The 23,045-nt window shown below is 36.1% G+C and overlaps 1 protein-coding gene across 6 annotated transcripts in view; it reads left to right on the top strand.

Annotated features, from left to right (window-relative positions):
* The window catches only part of SREK1 (splicing regulatory glutamic acid and lysine rich protein 1), a 45,003-nt gene extending 23,735 nt beyond the window's left edge, over positions 1-21,268 (top strand). For 5 of the 6 annotated variants that reach the window (XM_019982853.2, XM_019982856.2, XM_019982857.2 and 2 more), the window contains 7 exons: positions 465-595; positions 1,466-1,580; positions 7,500-7,619; positions 7,983-8,369; positions 12,407-12,502; positions 17,879-18,023; positions 19,090-21,268. In XM_019982853.2, the coding sequence (XP_019838412.2) occupies positions 465-595; positions 1,466-1,580; positions 7,500-7,619; positions 7,983-8,369; positions 12,407-12,502; positions 17,879-18,023; positions 19,090-19,239 (1,144 nt within the window). In that variant the 3' untranslated portion in view covers positions 19,240-21,268. The remainder of the gene's footprint in view (positions 1-464; positions 596-1,465; positions 1,581-7,499; positions 7,620-7,982; positions 8,370-12,406; positions 12,503-17,878; positions 18,024-19,089) is intronic. The other variant, XM_019982854.2, reaches the window with a different exon arrangement.
* Positions 21,269-23,045: the final 1,777 nt, after the last annotated feature.

Here is a 23,045-nt window from a genome sequence, read left to right as displayed (position 1 = left end):
ATGCTTGTCTTTTCACCATGCTAAAGTGAGACACACCAAATTCATTTATGTGCCTCAGAGAAACCACTCTTAGCGATGAAGGGAGAGTTATTTATAATCTAAGAATAGAAATGACTCATTTTAATACTGGTGTTACCATTTTAATGTATTTTAATTCTAAGCTGTGTGGTAAAGCTGTTGTCCTGGTCTGTTCAGGTTGTCAAAGAAGTTAGCTAGGGTTCAGTTTTTCTTTTTATTTTTCCCCTTGCTTTTGCCTTGGTTAGCAAGAGATGATGGCAGATGGAAATGAGATGAATCATGGTTCTGAGGTTGGTTTTGGTTATTCTATATTTAGCTATATTATTCTTCATGTGCTTTTGAGATGTCCTCAGATTTGTAAATATGTGTACCTTATAAGCAGTTAATTGTTTCAGGTTTTGTAAAATATGGTGTGTATTTGTGATATGCTAATATTTTTAATTTAGAATAAATCACTCCAACAATGCAATAGTAAAACCCCCTGAGATGACACCTCAGGCTGCAGCTAAGGAGTTAGAAGAAGTAATGAAGCGAGTACGAGAGGCTCAGTCCTTTATCTCAGCAGCTATCGAACCAGGTAAGGCCACAGCGTTGTTACATAGGTCATAGTTGATGATCATAGACTCTTAGAACTGAAAGGAATTTTAGAAATTATCTGTTCAGTCCCTTCATTTTACAATAAGAAGACTGAAACTCAAAGTGTAAGTGACTTAACTAGCACCAAAGGTTGAAGAACTATTTAGCACAAATGTCTTTTTCCATGATACTGAATTGAGGTACATTAGCTTGAGTTAAATCAGTTCTTTATATTTTAATAGCAAAATCAGTGTACAGAACTGATTTGCTTAAAGCAAAGTATAAATGTTTTTGTGAGACTAAAGACAAGAATAAATATATTTTAAATGTTACGATTAAGCAGATTTCATTTTTCCTTCAAAGTTTTAATTTTAAAAATAGACAACAGAGACCACAATTTAGGAAAAATAGAGACTATTTTAGCAAGGTAAAGGAACATCTCTTCAATCTTTTGTGTTGCTAACTATAAAAATCCAACCTAAAAATGTCTAGATGGTTTACATTTGAGCAAATTTTCAAATTAGCACTCAGAACTTAAACTTCAATTCTAGGAAAATAAATGGAAAAAGGATTTAAAATCACTGTCATAGGAATTACAGACATGTTATAATCGTACATTATGGCAGCAACAAAATACTACGAACAGCTGTTTATAATCATCTGGTTTATATGTACTGCTGCAGGGTGGCTGCACTCAACGAGTTTATGCAATGACTTTCTTGGATGTTTCTGAAGGATAATTGCACAGGAGGAGGATGTACAGAGAGTAGGCCCCTTGCACTATATGTGGTACATTCCACTTGTGCCTGATTATTAACTGGGATCTTTAATTGTTCTGAGCTTACACTGCAAAGTGGTTTTTTCCTCCCAGAGTCTGGAAAGAGCAATGAAAGAAAAGGCGGTCGATCTCGTTCCCACACTCGTTCAAAATCCAGGTCTAGCTCAAAATCCCGTTCTCGAAGGAAAAGGTCGCAGTCAAAACACAGGTGAGAATTTCTGCTGTCATATTTTTAATGTTTGTTTGTTTTTGTATTTACCATGGTTAAGATTTTCTTGAGTTTTTGTCCAAGTTTCAGAGTTTAGAAATTTCACTGGTATTCATCAGAAATAATGGTTACTATTAGATGTTGCTTTAATTATAGCAGTATACTTAAGAATGAAGTTTTATCTAGTAAATACATACTTGCAACTAATTTTTAGTTTTAGAAGTTGATTTTTTATCTTAAGGTGTTCTGTTCTTGACTTTTCTAAGAATTAACTAGTGTAAAGAATTGGCAGAAATTTTTCTTTCTTCAGGTTGGGAAAAGGGAACATATGGTGCTGAAAGTGCTGGTAAAGTTGCATTTTTGTTCCCCAAAAGGTCTGGGAAGTATTACCCCAGATCTAGATTTCAAGTAGTTGCCTTTCTCTAGTACTCTGCATCAAATGAAGTCCTTTAAGCCTTTGTACTCTTGGTGATAGAGCTGCCTCCACCCACTTTGGGACCTGAAACATAGGAGTAACTTGCAGTTCTAATGGCACCTATTGTATTGTGCTTCAACTTTGTTTCTATTCTTTTTTTGTTTTGTTTTTTTAATTTAATTTAATTTTATTTTATTTTTAAACTTTACATAATTGTATTAATTTTGCCAAATATCAAAATGAATCCGCCACAGGTATACATGTGTTCCCCATCCTGAACCCTCCTCCCTCCTCCCTCCCCATACCATCCCTCTGGGTCGTCCCAGTGCACAAGGCCCAAGCATCCAGTATCGTGCATCGAACCTGGACTGGCATCTCGTTTCATACATGATATTTTACATGTTTCAATGCCATTCTCCCAAATCTTCCCACTCTCTCCCTCTGCAACAGAGTCCATAAGACTGTTCTATACATCAGTGTCTCTTTTGCTGTCTCGTACACAGGGTTATTGTTACCATCTTTCTAAATTCCATGTATATGTGTTAGTATACTGTATTGGTGTTTTTCCTTCTGGCTTACTTCACTCTGTATAATAGGTTCCAGTTTCATCCACCTCATTAGAACTGTTTTCTATTCTGTTTATCTTATTTTTGAGCATGGCTCTCTCATTTTAATGTTCTTTTAAAAATATGTTGTGTGTGGTGCAAAGGGGATCTCAAAATATAAACTTGATTGAAAGTAACCTAAGAATCAGGTCGAACATGGTAAGTTTTATTGTCTTCTTTAAGATGAGGAGGGAGCTGTTACTGAAATGTGAAAATGGATACAGTGGATCCTAATTGTATGTATATGTACATACATATTCATACTCTCTGAAGAGAAGACATAGAAAAGAGTGTGTGTGCATGTTTGTTGGGAGTATTAGAGAAGGAGGATTTCAGGGGAGGGCAAAAAGGACCAGTATGTTCTTTGTTGAACTTCATCAGCAAGCTCAGTTTAGTCTTAATTTCCTGTGCTAATCAAGGAGTTGAGGCAATGGGATAGGAAAATATGATATTCTTTTTTAAAATTTATTTCTTATTGAAGTGTAGTTGGATTACAGTGTTGTGTTGATTACTTCTGGACAGCTGAAGTGACTCAGTTATACGTATATGTACATTCTTTTTCATGTGGTTTGTCACAGGATGTTGAATATAGTTTCCTATGCTCTACGGTAGGACCTTGTTTATCCATTCTAGACATACCAGTTTGCATCTGCTAATCCCAAACTACCACTCCTGCCCTCTCCCACCCCCTTTCCCTTGGCAACCACCATACTGTTCTCTGTGTCCCTGATTTTATTTCTGTTTTTCATAGATAGGTTCGTTTTTATCATATTTTAGATTCCACGTGTAAGTGTTATTGTATGGTATTTGTTTTTCTCTTTCTGATTTACCTCACACAGAATGGTGATCTCTAATTGCAGATATTCTTAATTAGACTAGTAAACTATACTTTTAGCTGTACTGGTGTATACTTCCCTATTATTATTAGATTGCAAAACTCCTTTTAGAATATGGTTTTACTCTTTATCCAAGGCTGTACAGTAAGGCAAGTTCATGTCTAAGAGAAGGAAATTGTTTCATGTATGAAGAAGGCAGTGTAGCAGAAACTCAGTGGTACTAGGTTATGGATATTTCTATAGGTCAACAGAGTGGTAAAAGTAAAGGAGATCAAGAAAGTATAGGAGTGAGTGAAAGAGTAATAACTTTCTGAGGAAGAAAAAGACCAGTGACTTGACTCTTAAATTGTGTTAATAGAGCCATACTGTTAATAGAGCCATATTCCATATCTGTTAATGGTATTCTGTAGCTGGAAAAAAGCAGAACTTAATGATTAATATCATTATTTTCTTGATAATTTCTGTGAAGTTTTCTCTGTTGGGACATATAATTTATCTATTTTAAGGTTTTTACTCTTATCATTTTAAGTGTATTTGGATATTTTCCCCTTCCAAGGGTTAGAAATTTGTTAATTATTTTTATTCATGGGAGTTTCATGGAGGTCTGTCTAATGATATAGAGTGAGAAATTCATTGTTCTTGGCTGGCTCACATGCAGACATGCCTCATTTTGTTATACTCGGCTTTATTATGCTTTCACAGATATTGTTGTTTTTAACAAATTGAAAGTTTGTGGCAGTCCTGCATTGTCAGATAATGATCAGCATTTTTAGCAATTAAATGTTGTTGGCCAAAAAGTTCATTCAGGTTTTCTGTAAGATGTTAGGGAAGGACCTGAATGAACTTTCTGGCCAACACATTTTAAATTAAGGTATGTACTTTTTTTTTTGGTAACACAGTGCTGCTGCACACTTAATACACTACACTGTAGAGTAAATATAACTTGTATATGCACTAGGAAGCCAAAAAGTTCCTTGGACTTGCTTTATTGTGATGTTCCTTTTGTTGCTGTGGTCTGGAATCTGACCCACAGTATTTCTTGAGGTACGCCTGTATGTCTTTTTTATCAGCATATACTGTTCTTATACAAGAAGCCTTTACTAAAATCTTAAAGAAATGCAAAAGAGGATGAATTTTGTTGAAAAAAAGGTTCCTCAACCAAAAACATTGGACTTAAGGAACTCCCTCCCCCTCTCCACTGTAGGAAATGCCATACATTTCGTGGTTCCTCTCTCCTTCTAGTGGGATTGGGCACCTTCAGCTCTTTCTCTGGCCCACTAGACCTAGCCAAGAGTGGAGGTTGCAGGATCCCCTTTCTCGAAGGCCCATCTTTTTCTACCTTGGAGAAGGCAATGGCACTCCACTCCAGTACTCTTGCCTGGTAAATCCCATGGATGGAGGAGCCTGGTAGACTGCAGTCCATGGGGTCGCTAGGAGTCGGACATGACTGAGTGACTTCACGTTCACTTTTCACTCTCATGTAATGGAGAAGGAAATGGCAACCCACTCCAGTGTTCTTGCCTGGAAAATCCCAGGGATGGGGGAGCCTGGTGGGCTGCCGTCTATGGAGTCGCACAGAGTCAGACACGACTGAAGCGACTTAGCAGCAGCAGCAGTGTTGTAATACTTCTAGGACCTTCCCCTGATCTTTTCCCTATTCCTCCCTTCTCTCTGTAGGAGGGAGTAAGGAGTTATTTGTTATTGTCTTGGCTAGGACTGGGAAGATGTGTTTCCACTCTGTCCAAATTTTTATTGTTTTTTTTTTCATAGGGTCAGGGTTAGAAAAGGTGGGTAGTACTGTATTGTAAAGTTATAACTTTTACAGACCAGCATAGGAACTGTAAGACATTTTATAATATTTTAATGGGAAGCAACTGACTTACAAATGAACTTTGATGCAACATCATGGTAAGTTGTCCTTTATTTACAATTTAACCTGTAAGTGCAATTTTGTACATTTATGCTAAAATGAGAACTGCTAATGATGGCTCACATCTTTATCTTTGATTGGAGTAGTCTTGCTCTTGACTTACAGCTTTTAGCTTTCCTAATCAGAATACTTAAAGGCAACTAGTGGGTGACATAGACATGAAATCTTTATTGTCAAAATTAAAATACAGTAATTACTCTTGAGCAGTGAGTTTCAAACTCTGAGTACCCACAGTGTAAAGTGGGAAGCCAAGCGGTCATTGCTTTTTTGTGTTTTGCTTTGCTTTTGTTTCTTTTTTTGTTTGTTTTTTTTGGTGAGTGCTTTTTTATTTTTAACTTTTATTTGTTAGGGCTATGGTTAATTTTTATTAAGAGTTTCTTAATTAAGACTGGAAAGCGCTATTTGAGGAAAACAAAATTATTATTATTTTTTTTAGCAAAGTTAACAGGACTATTAAGTACATAGAGGCAAAGGCCCTTTAAAACATTACCCTTATGTGGATGGCTGTAAATGGACTTAAAAACGTTGTAAGTTTGGCAGTTTTTCTCTAGTAGCTACTACTTGACCCTAGTGTCTCATAGGTTATTGGTGATAAAGATTTCAACTCACTAATAGTTATTTTCTTAGATTAAAATGTGGTATGAAGATAAATGAGATGATTAGATAGGATCACTGACTCAACTAACATGAATTTGAGCAAACTTCAGGAGACAGTGAAGGACAGGGAAGCCTGGCGTGCTTTCCTGTGTCACGAGGAGTTGGACACAACTTAGGGACCGAATAGCGTAAAGATAAAAGTTTAATTTTTAAAGCCATGTAATAGATGAATGATCTAGTTGAAAATTAACTGTTGGAAAACAAATTTTAGCTAACTGAAAAATGTGTTTTATGAACAAGATTTTATTTTTAATTGAGGATTGTTTGTAGATTTTTTTGGTTTCATAGCATTCTACAAGCATTTAACTATATGTATTTCTTCTATAAACTTGTTTTAACTTAATTCATGAAAATATTACTATCAAGATGAGTCTTAATTATGTAAGGCATCCTTATAGAAGTTCATTTTACCTTCTTGGAATAATTTTTCATTAATGTTAATTGTTGATGATGATGTAGATATTGAGAGTAGGAGTTTTAACCATTTATTCTGCACCAGGAATGGTTAGTTTTCCATACATCATCTGTTCTAACCATCATGGCAGTCATAAGAGGTGTAGGTATGATTTTTACTCCAGTTTTTAGATGAAGAAACTCAGGCTTAGAGAGGTTAAGTGATTAACCAGAGTTCTCTCAGCTGTTGTGTGGCAGAACTGAGTGTCAGAGCCAGATTGTCTGTCTCCAAAACCAGTGAGTCTCATCACTTGTTGTATGCATTCAGTTTTGTCATATTTTAATGAATAGTTCCTAGCATACCTCAATATGAAAAATGTCACTTATATATGCTATTTAGTTGGGAGAAGAGCCTAGAGAATTTTAGAATTGGAAGAACAGTTATTTTTCCTCCAAGAATTCTAGTAATAATGGTTTCTTTTAATACTTCTGTATATGTAATTATAAAATCAGGGCCTTTGCAAATTGAGTATTTGATTATATTTAGCGTTCACTCATGAGTAAGGTGTTTGGTCCCCTGTCACACTAGCACCATCATTAGTACTGTGCTTTCTTACACATTCTTCTTAGTATGTGTTATGACAAACAACACACAGCTGTTTATAGAAACCATTGAACCATATAACCACCACTCCCTGTCAAGATAAGGTGTAACCACAAGCAGTCATATTACATGCAAGTCAGGAGTTAAAGACAATTTATGATATGGAAATACGGACCAAGAGAAATCATCTGTACTAATTGAAGCATGTAGTACTTAGCAAAGGAAAGTCACACCTGAAACCATCAGCTTGTCTGACGTAGGAAATAGCTTAACTTCTTTCTCTATTTCTGTCTTTGTATTCTGGGCAATAAACTGGTAAAGTTTCCAATAAATTATGTCAGATAAGCTATCTGAAGTGTTATGTAAAGAGAGTTTAAAAATACTGATAAATACTGTCAAGTTTGGTTTTAAAATTCTCCCATTTGAAATTGAAATTCTGAGACTAAGTTTTGATACTCTAACAATTTGTCTTTCTTTAGGAGTAGATCCCACAATAGATCACGTTCAAGACAAAAAGATAGACGTAGATCTAAGAGTCCTCATAAAAAACGCTCTAAATCAAGGGAGAGGCGAAAGTCAAGGAGTCGCTCACGTTCACGGTGAGTTTTTTGAATTTAAGGGTAGTTTTCTCATGACCTTATTTGTTAAAAATCTATTGTAGTTTAAAATTTGAATGAAAGAAATTGAACTTTTTTTTGATCATTTAAGTAATAATTTAACGTCAATTGTCATTGATTTGAATCTGATGGTTAGTATGACTTATGAGATTTCCAGACTACTTAATTCAGCCTGGTAATTGTTTCATTTAGCTTCATGTATGTAGAAAGTATGTAGATATTTGTATGTAATGTCTTTTAGCTGTTATCAGTTGTTTTGATAATTGTTGAGGAAACAATGAGGTCCTTTTTGGGGAGTAGAATTGTTTTAGTTGTGAATTTATTTATTTATTTTTATTTTTAAAGGGACAAAAGAAAAGATACCCGAGAAAAAATCAAGGAAAAGGAAAGAGTGAAAGAAAAAGATAGAGAAAAGGAAAGGGAAAAAGAAAGAGACAGGGAAAAGGAACGTGAAAAAGAAAAGGAACGGGGTAAAAACAAAGATAAAGACCGAGATAAAGAACGGGAAAAGGACCGAGATAAAGACAAGGACAAAGAGAAGGACAAAGAGAGAGAGCGGGACAAAGACCATGAAAAGGAACGAGACAAAGAAAAGGAGAAGGAACAAGACAAAGAAAAGGAACGAGAAAAGGACAGATCCAAAGAGATAGATGAGAAAAGAAAGAAGGATAAAAAGTCCAGAACACCACCCAGAAGTTACAATGCATCAAGAAGATCTCGTAGTTCCAGCAGGTTTGATAATGCTTCACCTTTCTACCAAGAGGCTCATTGATGACAGTTTTCAGTGAGAGGGAAAATATTGTTATACATGGAATCAGTAAAATAATGGTAGAACATTTCTCTAGCAGAGGGATTGCTACAGTATTGAATCAGTGAGGAGGAAGAGATAATATTGGGCACAGTTTTTGGAAAAGTTAGCTGTCCTTTGTAATCCACTGCTGTAACCTGGCGGTGGTGCAGTGACTGCTGTCGCTGTTGCTTATTATTTTCTTGGAGGGTGGGATGGCAGGGGCAAGCTTTTTATTTCTGACTTGGTTTTATGTGGAAAAGTTGACTGCTTATTAGGCTTCTATATTTCTTTGGAATGAGTAGTAAATTTAATATGTAAAATTATTTTTAAGGTTGCAGTATTAGTCTTTTTTGTCATCCAAGTTCATTTTTACTGCTCTATTTTGTTGAATGTGTGATGTTTAAATTTTGGTTTTCATTTCTTTGTTAAGGATTTGCTTTTTTCTTAGAACTCTTTATTAATAGGTGCACTGCCATCAGGGCTTCCCAGGTGGCACTGATGGTAAAGAACCCACCTGCCAATGCAGACGACATAGGAGATACGGGTTTGATCCCTGGGTTGGGGACATCCCCTGGAGGAGAGCATGGCAGCCTACTCCAGTATGCTTGCCTGGATATCCCATGGACAGAGGAGCTTGGCGGGCTACAGTCCAGAGGGTTGCAAAGAGTCAGATGTGACTGAAGCAAACACACACACACACACACACAGTCCAGAGGGTTGCAAAGAGTCAGATGTGACTGAAGCAAACACACACACACACACACACACACACAGACTGCCACCAGGTGGCAGCAGGTTGCCATAGTAACAGCAGCAAACAAGGACCTTCCTTAATTCAGGATTATCTCAACCTGTATCCATTGCTTCAGATGATATTGTGACTATAAACAAATGGAAGTTCCTAAGTTGTGTTAAAAACTGTATCTTAAAAATACCTCAAAACATATTTTAGCAAATTTTAAAGATATTTTTGAAAGGTTTTTCATAGAGAATAATTTGAGACTGGCATGTGCATTTCCTAATGTTTTTGCTTTCTGTTTAAATAGCTTATTCTTAATGCTAGTCTTTGGTTACTTAATTGAAGATAATTTCTAGCATTTATTGAGTGCTTTACCATATGCCAGATTTTGTGTTTCAGCAGAGTTTTTCATGACTAATCTTATTTAATCGTCACAGTAAGCCTGTGAGAAGACTGTTATCATGGTTTTAAAACATGAAGAAACCAAAGCTCAGGAAATTTTCCATCTGCTCTGCACTTCAGTTAGAAGTGTAGTAGTACAGTAGCTCTTTCTCTGTTTTAGTGATTGTTTAAATGAAGACTCTCACTAGTACTTGGTACTGGCTTTTTCTAAAGTTGAAAGCAGCAGTATATGTTAAAATGGAACTTCAAATCAGTAGATCTCTGCTGTATTTCAGCACATTGAAACAACCTGAATAATTTCCCTCATTTGCTGTGGGTGTCGGTTAAGCCTTGCGGTGTCTTTACTGCAGTTGTTTTATTGGTTGTGTTTCACACATTCTTTGATGTTTATGTTTAGACAGTGCCTTTCACAACACCAAGTAGCGTCCTGGTTCTTTTCAACTTCATTTGAATTTACTTTTTCTGATGACTTCAAAATGTTTAATTTTTTCATGGACTATTTTAAGTTGCTTGATACTTAAGAACGTGTGGATAGTCATATTCAGTCCTTAGATAACCTCTGGGGCCTGGAGAATAAATGCTGACTGATGCTGGTTCAGTCTTTTGAAATGATTCATGCTTTCAGAAGAACTTAGTGAAGAGTTAAAATTTCTTTTAGCAGTTTTCTTCCTTTCAAGTGCTCTGATTTGTTTAGTGAATAGGAAACCTGTTAACTGCTCAGAAAAATAGTCGACTTGATGTTTTTATTTCCAACATTGTCTTCTGAGCTATGTTTTTTAAAGAAAAAATTTTGATATTTAAGAACTTTTAATGCTTGAAATTACAGTCAGTAAGGATGAGACCAACAAAGGGAAAGAGAAAAAATTTATTGAGCACCTACTGTGCACCACACATTAGACTTGGTACGTTACAGATGTTATCCTAATCCTCATAACAGCATGGTGAGACCAGAGTTGTTATTTATCCATTTATCCATTGGAAAAACTAAGACTCAGATTAAGTACTGTGACTCCAGTCATGCAGCTGGTTAAGTGTGAAACTAAAATTTCAAGGTCAGCCTATTTAACTCCAGTCTGCATACTAGTGCTGATAGCTTCCTTCTCAACTAACTGATTATTCTGGATTGCTGTGTCTCAAGCCTGGCTCTCATTACCACTAACTGGCAGTTACTAGATGTCCACCCACACACAGTGTTCCTGAAATACAAGTAAAGAGTTACACTGATGAAAAGGGAGCCATTTTGTATAAAATGGGATACACTGGCATTCTCACACTATGAAAAAAGTTACTTGGGGTGTGAGGTGGGGGAAGGGGTGCTGCTCCAGAATGGTATTGATTGCATGGAATGATGTCATCCAATTTCCACAGTAGGAAGTATAATTTTGAGATGACTTGGAGATAAAATTAGGTAATGGAGGCAAGAACCTTAGGTAGAGCAGAAATTGATTTGTGTTCTCAAAGTTCTTGAACTCTTTCAGTCTTCACATCTACTGTGTATACCACATGTAAGCATTGTCTAGTTTTTTATTTTATAGATGAAAAAAGTACACAAAATATTTCATTAGCCTAGAATCAATTTACTGACATATAAGGGAACTTGAAGTCTAGAGCATTTGGTTGTTTCAGTTCTGTGGCCACTTATTATCAAAGCTTCTTGTGAGATAGATCATTGGCTGCATTAGTCATTTAAGAAATAAATCCTCATACCTCATCACCTGAATAGACATCTTGCAGTTCATTGTTTCTAAGTTGACCACTCTTACAAATGACATAATTTGTTAGATAGCCTCACTGACTCAGTGGACGTGAATTTGAGCAAACTCCAGGAGATACTGAAGGACAGGGAAGTCTGGTGTGCTACAGTCCATGGGGTTGCAAAGTGTTAGACATGACTTAGTGACTGAACACACACATAAAATTATTATTAAAAGTATGTGTCATTCAGTAATATTTTAAGCAAAATAGTTTTTAATAAAAAAGTTTTTAATAATCTTGTTAATCTATTTAATAATTATTTTTTACTTCATCATATTTAAACCCCAGTTTTTAAGTAATTTCCTTATATCTGAGTAACTTGTGTGCTTAATTTTAAATGACTAGAACAACAATAATGAAGTGGTAGGTGGTTGAGGGGGTAAAAGCAGTTTATCTGTGAAGGGAACTAATGTAAATACTCCTTAAAGAGGCATTCTGCACACTCGGGTTTAGAAAGGCTGTATGTTGCAAGCCTATTTATCTTTCACTTCTTGAAAAGGGCCTATTAACTTGTTAAGAAAAAATAATCCACAGTGGGGCAGCAAGGAGCTAGATGCATGACAGAGGATCTGGACAGCAACATGCTTTAGGTGTTGAGGAAGAAAATATGTTAAATGTAAGAGAGAATATGAAACATCCATTAATATTTTTCTGCTCTAGAAATTTCTGTCCAAATAAATCACACGTAAAGGAGATCATCTTTTTATTTATTTATTTATTTAACTTCACAACATTGCATTGGTTTTGCCACATATCAAAATGAATCCGCCACAGGCATACATGCGTTCCCCATCCTGAACCCTCCTCCCTCCTCCCTCCCCATGCTTGGGGCTGGTGCACTAGGAGATCATCTTTTTAAAATGAAATCTTAAGAGATGTTTTTGCTTGTCTGTTGAATTTATGGTTCATCATTTGACCTGTACTAAAATTAGATAATAGAATATTTTCATGAAAGACATTAGTTTAAACTGACCGTTAAAGAATACTCTTGACTTGAGAGCATTCCAGACCCTTTTGCTTTTGTGTATTTGAATTAATCTTCCTGAAGTTACTGGTTTTTAAAATGACATTCTTGACTTTCAGGGAAAGGCGTAGGAGGAGGAGCAGGAGTTCTTCCAGGTCACCAAGAACATCAAAAACCATAAAAAGGAAATCTTCTAGGTCTCCATCCCCCAGGAGGTAGGTTGAAAACATGTTCTAGAACTGAGGAGGAAGCAGGGAGGGTTTTTCTCTTCAGTCTGTTATTTTTATAAGTTTATATTTTGAGTGAGTAACATGTAATATATTAGTTTGGTTTAGAAATCTGGAGAATACAAAAAGTTATGAATAGATCTTAACTTCCATGATATGTGCACCTATCCTGTCCCCACAAGTAACGACTTTATTAGTTTTTTGGTATATCCTTCCAGTTTTGTATATAGGAGCAGATGAGAATATATAATGTTTTTTTTCATGTTCTACAAAAGGTAGTGCAAAATGTACACTGTTGTACAGTTGCTTTTGTCACTTAACTACCAGAAGAACTTTGTGTATTCATCAGAGTGATGCTCATCCCTTTTCATAACTGCATGGTCTTCCGTTGTGTGTTATGAAACCAGCCTACAGTAACTGAATAGGTTCTCTTAATTTTCTTTTTATAAATTACGTAAGTCTGTAATGAATAGCTTTGGATTTACATAATTTTGTAGTGTGCCAGTGTCAACTTGAAAAAATGCACAATGTGAGAGTTGTGAGTTAAGTTTTGTTTGGGGCAATGTGAGGACTGCAGCCGGGGAGACAGCACCTCGGATAGCGCTGAGAGACTGCTCCAAAGAGGCGGGGAGGAGGACAGAATATATGTGACTTTGGTAAAGGGAGAGTGCATGCAATCAAGCACGTTTATTTTTACTTTTTTAGAAAGTTTCTGCTGGTCTGGTGAAATTTCTGCTAGTCACAAGAAACAGTCGTCACCATGAAGGGCTTCAGTGCTTTTCTAGATAGGAGTAGATGTAAGAATTGGGCTCATAAAGTCGGCTCCTGAAAATATCTTACTCTGTGAAGATCTGTCGTGTCCATTTTCCCGGAGCACAGAGTGCCTCATTTCTGCTCTCCACCCTGGGCTTCCTCAGAGGGTGTTGGAGGGCAGCGGCTGCAGCAGCACGCGATCTAATCCTTGTAGAGGTAGATGGCAAGCACCCCTGGCATGTGCCAGTCCGTGGATGACACCAGTATGCAGAGACAGTTTCTGTAAATGGTATTGGTGGGCCAGGGGGTGAGTGTTGTTGTGGTTTGAGAGATACTTCCTTCTGTGTTGTCCTTCATAAAGGTTGGTGGCAGCTTGCGCTTTAACCAGCTGCATTTGAGATGCTTATTTCCCTGTAGCTCCTGCAGATTGTTTCCAAAGTTGTGGATTTTGGTCTATCTGAGAGATGAGAAATGGTACCAGTATAAAGTTATTTTCAGTGCATTTTTCTTAAGAGTGAAGGTGACCATCTCTTCATATATTTGAAGGCCATTTGTATTTCCTTTTCTGTGAATTGTATACATTGCACATTTTTTATGGGCTCTCTTTTTACTTTTTCTATTTTCAGGAATTCTTTCTATATTGTGGAGATGATTCTTCAGTGACTTGGTTTCAAGTATTATTCCTAGTTTGTCATTTCTTGGAAATTGTTTATGAGACTTAATTTTATAGAGATTTTTGACTTACATAGTTTAATTCCTCAAGTTTTTTTCTTTTGTGACTTTTCCATTTTGAGTCTTACAGGTAGAAGAGTCTTGGCTATTCCAAGATTATAGTAAAATTCCTTCATTGCTTCTTTTTTGTACTTTTATACTTTTAATTTTTTCTTTTACATCTTTGATCCATTGGTTTTTCCTTGTTTGCAGTATGGCACATGGATACGATTTTATTTTTCCAAATGCTTCTTTATTTTCCAATATCATTAAAAACCCAGTTTTCTTAACACTTACCCCGTGTTTCCTTTGCCATATACTAAATTTTCCTGTTTGTCTTGGAGTCTGTTTCTGGGCCTTATGTGGTATTGGATTGGCTTGACTGATGATTGTGTACCAGTAGTGCCCCATGCTTTTAATTATACGGATTGTATAATATTTTTAAATATTCAGTAAGGTCTTTATTTCCCCAGGTGGTACAGTTGGTAAAGAATCTGCCTGCCAGTGCAGGAGACATAAGAGACGCTGGTTCCATCCCTGGGTTGGGAAAATCCTTTTGAGTAGGAAATGGCAGTCCACTCCAATATTCTTGCCTGGAGAATGCCATGGACAGAAGAACCTGGCGGGCTACAGTCTATGGGGTTACAAAGAGTTGGACACGACTGAGCACGTGCACACACGCGCACACACACACACACACATAAACACACACACACACTTTTCCATACCTCTCATTTCTCTTTTTTTGAGCTTTCTTGATCATGCTTGTGTGTTTATTTTTCTGCTTGAACTTAAGAGTTAGTTTGACTGTGTTCTAGAAGTAAAACCTACTGATAATTTGTGTTATAGTATGATTAAATTTATTAATGGGGAAATTGATGAATAGATTTATTAATAAATAAAACTTTATGAAGGTGAGTCTTTCTATCCAGGAACATGGCCTACTTACTCAGGCCATCCTTAGTGTTTTTCATGAATGTTTCAGTGTTTATTTCAAACAGATTTTATGCATTTTCAAGGTCTAATTTTAGATATATGTTGCTTTTTTGTTCTTGTAAATGAAGTCTTTCATTATGTCATATAATTGGAGATTAGGTTTATACATAGGAAGGTTAGTGATTTATGTATATATATTTTTTCATCCCACTATCTTCCTAATGGGTCATAATTTTTCACTTGGTTTTCCAGGTAGAGAAAAGAGGAATTTATAAAAAGTTTTGCCCAGGGTAGAAGGAACATGCTTCCCAGCAGAGATCTTTTGTTTATTTGTTTGTGGGTTATTATTTTTAGATGAGAATAAAAGGAAGGTGTGGGATATTGAGGAGGTGGGGCAGATTTTTAAAAAATACTTTGCTCACGAAAGTAAAACCTTTTATCAACTGTAAACTCAAATTAAACAAAAAGATATATTTAGAACATTTCACCTCCTTCCAGATTCCTTCTACTTTAACATCCACTTTCTATAAGTGATAAATTGTTTTATCCTTCCTTGTGTTTCTTTTTTGCAAAATTAAGCAGATACATGTATTTAAATTTTTCCTTTTCTTCCAAAAGACAATATTGACAATATATGCTGTGTGTGTGTCTGTATGTGGTCAGCAACTCTACCCAACCTCAGTTCCATTTTGACTTAAAATTTGTTAAATTGAAGAAGTAATTTACATAACATAAAATTCACCCTTTTAAATGTGCATTTCAGTGATGTTTAGTAATTTTTGTTGCATTTTTCTCAAAAGAGTTCACAGTTTTGTGCAGCCATCACTGCTCGTTCCAGAAAATTTCTTTCAGTTTAGAAGAAAGCCTGTACCCATTAGCAGTTACTCTCCATGGCTCCAGACAGCCACTAACCTACTTCTTGTCTCTGGATTGCCTATTATGGCTGTTTCATATAGACTCAAAGTATGTGTGGTTTTGTATCTGACTTCTTTGAATGTAATGTTTTCAAGGTTCATACATATTACAGTATGAATCAGTACTTCATTCCTTTTTAATGGATGAGTAATATTCCAATGAATGGATAAAACCAGGTTTTGTCATTTAACCATTCATTAGTTGATGGACGTTTAGTATTATTCCTGGGTTTTTCGCTATTGTAAATAATGCTGCTGTGAGCATTTGTGTGCAGGTATTTATTTATTTATTTATGGCTGCACTGGTCGGCTTTGCTTTGCTTGGGCTTCCTCTAGTTGGAGAGAGTGGGAGTTGCTCTCTATTGCGGTGCACGGGCTTCTCATTGTGGTGGCTTCTCTTGTTGTGGGCACAGGCTCTAGGTATGCAGGCTTCAGCAGTTGCAGCATGCAGTCTCAGCAGTGGTGGCACATGGGCTTAGTTGCTTCACGGCGTGTAGAATCTTCCCGGATGAGGGATCAAAGCCACGTCCCCTGCACTGGCAGGCAAATTCTTATCCACTGTATCACCAACAAAAGTTCTGCTTACTGTAGTTTTGTAATAAGTTTTAACATCAGGAACTGTCTTCCGATTTTGTTGTTAAAGGTGGTTTTGGCTATTTGATGTCCCTGGAGATTGTATATGATTTTTAGGATGGGCTTTTTTCTATTTCTGCTAACAATGCCGATGCGATTTAGATGGGGATTGCATTGAATTTGTAGATCACGTTGAATACGATTGTTACCTTAACTCTATTTTAAGTCTTCTGATTCAAGAACATGGGGTGTGTTTCCATTTTATTTATGCATTTATTTCTTTTGGCAAATTTTTTGCCCTTTTGGTTAAATACATTGCTAAGGAATCCCGATCTTTTTGCAGTTGTTTCCTTGACTTTTAAGAGTTATATGTAAAGATAAACATATATACATAAGTATGTTGTAAATATATTTTTCTTGGTTTGTCATTTTTCTTTTGAATATGCTAGCAGTGTTTTTTTGCTTTGCTTTGCAAAAGTTTATGTAGGCATACATATGAATCTTTTATTGTACTTGGAATTTTAGTTATGGTTCAAAAATCTTCCCTTTCATTCAAGTTTGAGAGAAATTCACTTACATTTTCTTGTAGTACTTGTATTATTTCATTAAAAAAATTTAGGTCTCTAATCCATTTGGATTTATTTATGTGAATGAGATACGGACCCACTTGTATCATTTTCTGAATAATAATCCAATTGTTCCCAGGTCTTTATCTTTTCCCCTGTGATTTGAGATGCTTTATTGAATTTTCACATGTACTTGGGTCTGTTTCTTAAGTGTTTTTGTTTGTTTGCCTGGTCTTAGTGTTTATTTTAAAGCTACTCATAATTAAGACAAAGAATTCTGTATTAGCGTTAATTATTTTGAGTTGAAGATGTCTTGTTACGCTTCTGATATGAAGTGCATCATTTTTTTCCCCTCTAATTTTAGGGATATGTTGTTTCTGCAAATGGAACGCCTTCAGTCCATCTTCTGCTTAGCGTTCGCTCTTGAATTGGTGGGTGGGACTTTGTGAATGAGAGGAGGGCGCATGGTGTCATTGGTTATTTGAAGTTCCAGGTTTTTGTAAGTCATGCAGTCTTGCCTGAGAAGTCATTCAGCCTTATCTGATTCTTTTATCTTTTTTTAATTATTTTCTGGTTATTCATTTTTTGCTTTGAAAAGAAGGGGTAAAAGTATTATGTATTTGATTTTGTTTTATCCTAATTACAGTAGATAAATAAACCTTGAATGTTTTAAAACTAAGAAATTGGTAATACAAGATTGCGCCTCTGCAGAAATGACTGTGTGTCTTTAAAAAGTTAACTGGGTGTGGAATTGAGGTGGTGGGTTACAGGACTCATGTACGTTACTTGGTCCACCAGGTTACTGATACGCTTGTTTACAATGCATTAGTATTAGGTAAGAATATTTAGTTAACAATATACTGGGTATTTACTTTTTAAGATGTTAACTGACATTATTAATACTCCTATAGCAGAAATAAGAAGGATAAAAAGAGAGAAAAAGAAAAGGACCACATCAGTGAAAGAAGAGAGAGAGAGCGTTCAGCTTCTACAAGGAAGAGCTCTAATGATAGAGAAGGGAAGGACAAGGTGGAGAAGAACAATACTTCACTTAAAGTAAGCAAGTCTTTCCATGTTTAGGGTTTAAATAATAAGTATGAGATTGTTCTTTATTTCATAGAGAGAGTAACTTTAGACAAAGCTCCTTGAGGGCAACAGTGTTTTTGGTACTACTTATTTAATATTTGTTATATCAGCAGTTTTTTCACCTAGTTTTTGAAGATAAGAACTAATTAATGTTAACTAGTGTAAACAGTTGCATTCCTTATCTTATTCACAGAATGGCATACAATAAAAATTTTAACAAGGTACAGGAGTATTTCTACTTGTTGACATTTTCCTCACTGTATTTGTTTTAGCAAATTTGACAGATGATGTTATCATTGGTTTTGTGATAATATACCAATTGTTAGGTTTGTTGAATTAGAATAATTAATGGAAACCAAATTCCATCAAGTAAGGATTTTGAGGGAGGGGCTAAATATTGTAAATACTTGTGAATTAGGTTATTTTCCTTATACTGGTAAGTAATATTTGTGTTTTATGAAGTCTGGTGCTTTCATCTTACAATTTTATTTATTCCCATACTGCTAGAAGTTTATCATCATTGTCAGTAACATTGCTAATATCTCCTGGGCACTTAATACATTCCAGACACTGTTCCACATGCTCTCTTTAATTCTTGGTTGAGGACTGAATTTGGACTGTTCTTGAACAGTCTTTGGTAGGAAGAACAGTGACTTCCTTTTCTACATTCCCTTGTTTTTGCTTATTTGGTATCCAGATTACAAGTCTATCCTGGCCTCTGTGGGAACTGTTTTACTTTCAGCAGATCTCTTCCACTTTTTCAAGTCAGGCAGCAACGTTTGTTGAATTCTTCCATAGAATTTCTGTGTACCTGTTTTATTCCAACTGAGTCTCCGTGGGTTGTCCCATCTTAGAAGTACAAAGGACATATCGATACATGTTTGCATATACTATTTATTTGAAAAGGTAAATGGGAGAAAATACCCAGTTTGACTAATACACAAAAGGTAAAGTTACATATTTTAGCCAGAACTAGATGTAATAGCTGGCAGCTCTTGAGAAAAATATTAAATGTATACCTAAATACTCATTGTAGGAGAAGGAGCACAATAAAGAACCAGATTCAAGCGTGGGCAAAGAAGTGGATGACAAGGATGCACCACGGACTGAGGAAAACAAAGTACAGCAAAATGGGAACTGTCAGCCCAACGAAGAAAACCTCTCTGCCAAAACGGAAGCAGTATAGGACCGACAAACGCACCTACACACACGCTGGAATAGAATCCAAAGCTGTTAATTCTCTCAGCAAGATGTTAAAAGTGAAGAAATCCAGTAGAGCATAAAGATACGAGCTAACGGCTTTTCTAGTTGTTAGGAGACTTTGTGGCCATCTTGTTACTGAGTAAGAAAACAGGCATGGACATCATGACGATAACAGGTGTGACCCAAACTCCTCATCCTCTAAATCTGTGCGTTTCCATGGCGGCTGACACCGTTGTCACGTGGTTTGTTAGTGTTTGCCAAGAACCATTACAAATAAATGGGACGTTAAAGATCTAAATTTGTTATACTATCCATAAAGACTGGAGATAAGCTTTGGAGGCTCTTTTAAGAAATGCTAGAAACTGATTTTGTATTATTTTACTTTTTTTTTTAATTTCAATATATACAAATTGATAATGTGCTTGAAATCGGTGCAAATATGTACACACCCTTGTAAGTGCAGAGTTTGTAAGAAGTTTTAACATTTACTTCACAGGATTTATAGTGATTGTGTTAAATTCTCACTGTTGTGTTTTCTTTTGCTCACAGTTTAGGACAGTGGTTTTTCTTTAAAATAGTTTTACAGATTAAAGTTGCTTAAATAAGTGGATTACAAACCAACTGACAATGCATGCTACTGTTCTCTTTCAAAAGGAAGAACAACTGTGTTGAATACTAATGACATATTAGTATTCAGTGTTTAGAATCATTGGGTCTCCCCACATAGTAAGCATTTCTTTTTGAACTTTCTTGACATTTCCGAGCTTATTATGAACAATATTGCAGTGTGTGTTGTCAGCTGTAGGTGGTAAAGGTGCCATTTATAAAAAGAAAGCTGGGTTTTCAAAATGGGCTATGGGAGCACAAGCTGAAGCTTTAGTGCCTTCTACAACGTGGTATACTGTTTTCTAGAATTTTATATGAGCTAGTCATTCTCAATTCATATGGAATTTAGATGGGTATTTCATTCCCTCCCATAGAAAAGTGTGAAAGTGATATGTCAGAAGAGTTCTTCCTTACCTAATATGAGAGGGAAGTCTGTTTTAAGAATGACTTCAGCGCTTGAAACAACAGTGCAGTTGTGGGACCATCAGTTTTATACTGTGATAACTGAAAATGAAGCAGCATGTTCTCACTTTACTTAAAACAAGACCCTTTAGTTGTCTCCAGTGGATGGCCTTAATTATTACCTCTCAATCATCTTCTCATAAATGATGTGCTGAAATTGTGCTTAAAGGAGAGTACGTGAGGTTATTTGTTTTATGTGTGAAGTATGTTTACTTGAGCTTAAAATATAGGTCATCCTGCATTGTTAGGCACACTTTTTGCAGAAAGTATGCAGGTAGTAAAATGACAGCATTGCTAATGCTTCCCCCAACCACAGCTTATAGTTTCAGAACTCTTTTCATTGTTCCATTTCCAAAAGTTATACCTTTTAATTAGCATGTTATTAAAAAAAATCAAGTATAATTATTTTAATGCAGTCTAATACAATCAAATTACTCAGTTGCCTTACCTCATGGGGAAGAGTTACTTATAAATTTAAAGAGCTGAGTAACACATCAGTTACTTGGTTTCAACTTGAGTTTTCTTTTAATGTTAATACTATTGAAACTTAAGTATTTGGTGGAGAATGGAAGGAATTGCCCTTATTCCAAGTAATGAAGCCCGGTTTGATTATGAAGCTGCTTAACTACTCTTCATGTGTTCACAATTACTGTGTTTTTGTTTTTTTTCCTCTTTGTCACTATGTACATTAAAATTTTTGAAAATGCTTTACTATGTAAAGTATAGATGGTCATTTTAATCATTCAACCACATACGGTTGGCTGGTAAACAGCTTATTTTGATACAGGAATGCTTGGGTGCATATGGAAAGATTGTGAAGGAGTGTGTGTCTTGCATTAAAGCTTCTTATTTATGATATGTAAGTAGAATAGAACAAATGTTGTTTGAATCTTTGTTATTTTTAGTACCATTTCTCTAATAAAGCTAAGTATTTTAGAGGAAAATATTTGTTCATGCATTTCAAAACAGCATCTTAGGTTTATCCTGTTCTTGTTTTAGTTGGCATAGCTATGGAGATTGTTTTGGTATGGAGAGTGCATGTTTGTGTGGTGTCTATAGAGCAATCAGTTAAAGTTGAGTATTTTCTTGTGCTCTGTACTCTATTAAATGTTTGGTAAGTTGGTAATTAACATACGTAATTTGGTTTCTGATGCCAGTTATTTTTCTTGCTGATGATATTTATTCAGCTTTGAGATAACCATTCCAATCTTAAAAGACACTGATTTATAAAAATTGGGCTTGAGTAGGAATACCAGACAGAGAAGGCAATGGCACCCCACTCCAGTACTCTTGCCTGGACAATCCCATGGACGGAGGAGCCTGGTAGGCTGCAGTCCATGGGGTCGCAAAGAGTCGGACACGACTGAGCGACTTCGCTTTCACTTTTCACTTTCCTGCACTGGAGAAGGAAATGGCAACCCACTCCAGTGTCCTTGCCTGGAGAATCCCAGGGGCGGGGGAGCCTGGTGGGCTGCTGTCTGTGGGGTCGCACAGAGTCGGACACGACTGAAGCGACTTAGCAGCAGCAGCCGCAGGAATACCAGAGGCCCAGAGAACGTGAAGTCATTTTCTTAAACAGGCTTAGGGAAGTGAAACTTTCTAGGGTCTAGAGGTAAGGGAGGGAGGGTGGGGGCGGGGGGAGGAGAGAGAGAGTGTGTGTTTGTGTGTGTGTGTGAGAAAGATTTTCTCTTTGTTCACTTATAAGGGCTGATATGTTTTCATTTGTTTATTATTTTCTTTTAAGGTATTTCATTACTTTTTTAAAACCGTCTTTTTCATCCCAGGTAGATGTCAGGAAAACGTGAGGTAAGGCCAAGAAGACAGCCATTTTATACTTGATACCATCTGTAAATTATCTTTTTCAGCTTGATTATATAGCGAGTATATTCTGTTCCTTAAATTGTAGTTGCTGTTCATCATTCTAGACAAATTCTGTTGGTCCTTCTGTTTTTGTTCTTCAGCAGTGTACACTGTTAATAAAAGATGTTCTTTATAAGCTAGCCAGTTTCGTGTGAGGAAACAAGTATAAACTCTTAACTTTTGCAGCTGTCTCATTATTTTCTATGGAGTCTAATTAACACATAGTTAAAAATACATAAGTCAGCTTGTGCTCTTCTGTTTAGAATTATTTCCCAAGATATTCAGTATTTGCTACGTTGATCTTGAGAAGTATCAGAGACTTAAATTTTGACATGTGTGATTGAAAAGTAAACACTGGCATTTAGAATCAGTATTCTTTTTTTTGGTCAGGAAAATAATTTCTTTTGTGATATTAGTCATCCTCAGTATCCTCATTCATTCTTATACGTTATATGGGTTGCTATGGTTAAAACTTGAATCTGGAGGCAAATTTGGTCCCAACTGAAGATATCATTCAAATTTAAGGGGTATGATATGCAATAATAGGCTTTTAAAAGTTTAAACATTTGGAATAATTGTTGTTCAGTCACTAAGTCGAGTCTGACTGCAGCCCCATGGACTGCAGCATGCCAGGCTCCTCTGTCCTTCACTGTCTCCCGGAGTTGGCTCAGATTTGTGTGCGTTAAGTCAGTTATGCTGTCCAACCAGCTCATTCTCTGCCACCTCCTCCTCCTCTGCCTTCAGTCGTTCTCAGCATCAGGGTCGTTTAGTATGATTTGATTTAAATCCTACTTTAGTAATTGAATTAGCAGTTAAAATGAATTCTTTTTGAGTGTTGTATTGAATAACATTTCAATGAGA

This window comes from Bos indicus, chromosome 20, assembly GCF_029378745.1.
Source record: "Bos indicus isolate NIAB-ARS_2022 breed Sahiwal x Tharparkar chromosome 20, NIAB-ARS_B.indTharparkar_mat_pri_1.0, whole genome shotgun sequence".
In the NCBI taxonomy this organism is placed as follows: Eukaryota; Metazoa; Chordata; class Mammalia; order Artiodactyla; family Bovidae; genus Bos; species Bos indicus.
The sequence above is the reverse complement of the archived record's forward strand: the minus strand, read 5'-3'. Positions and strand labels throughout refer to the sequence as shown.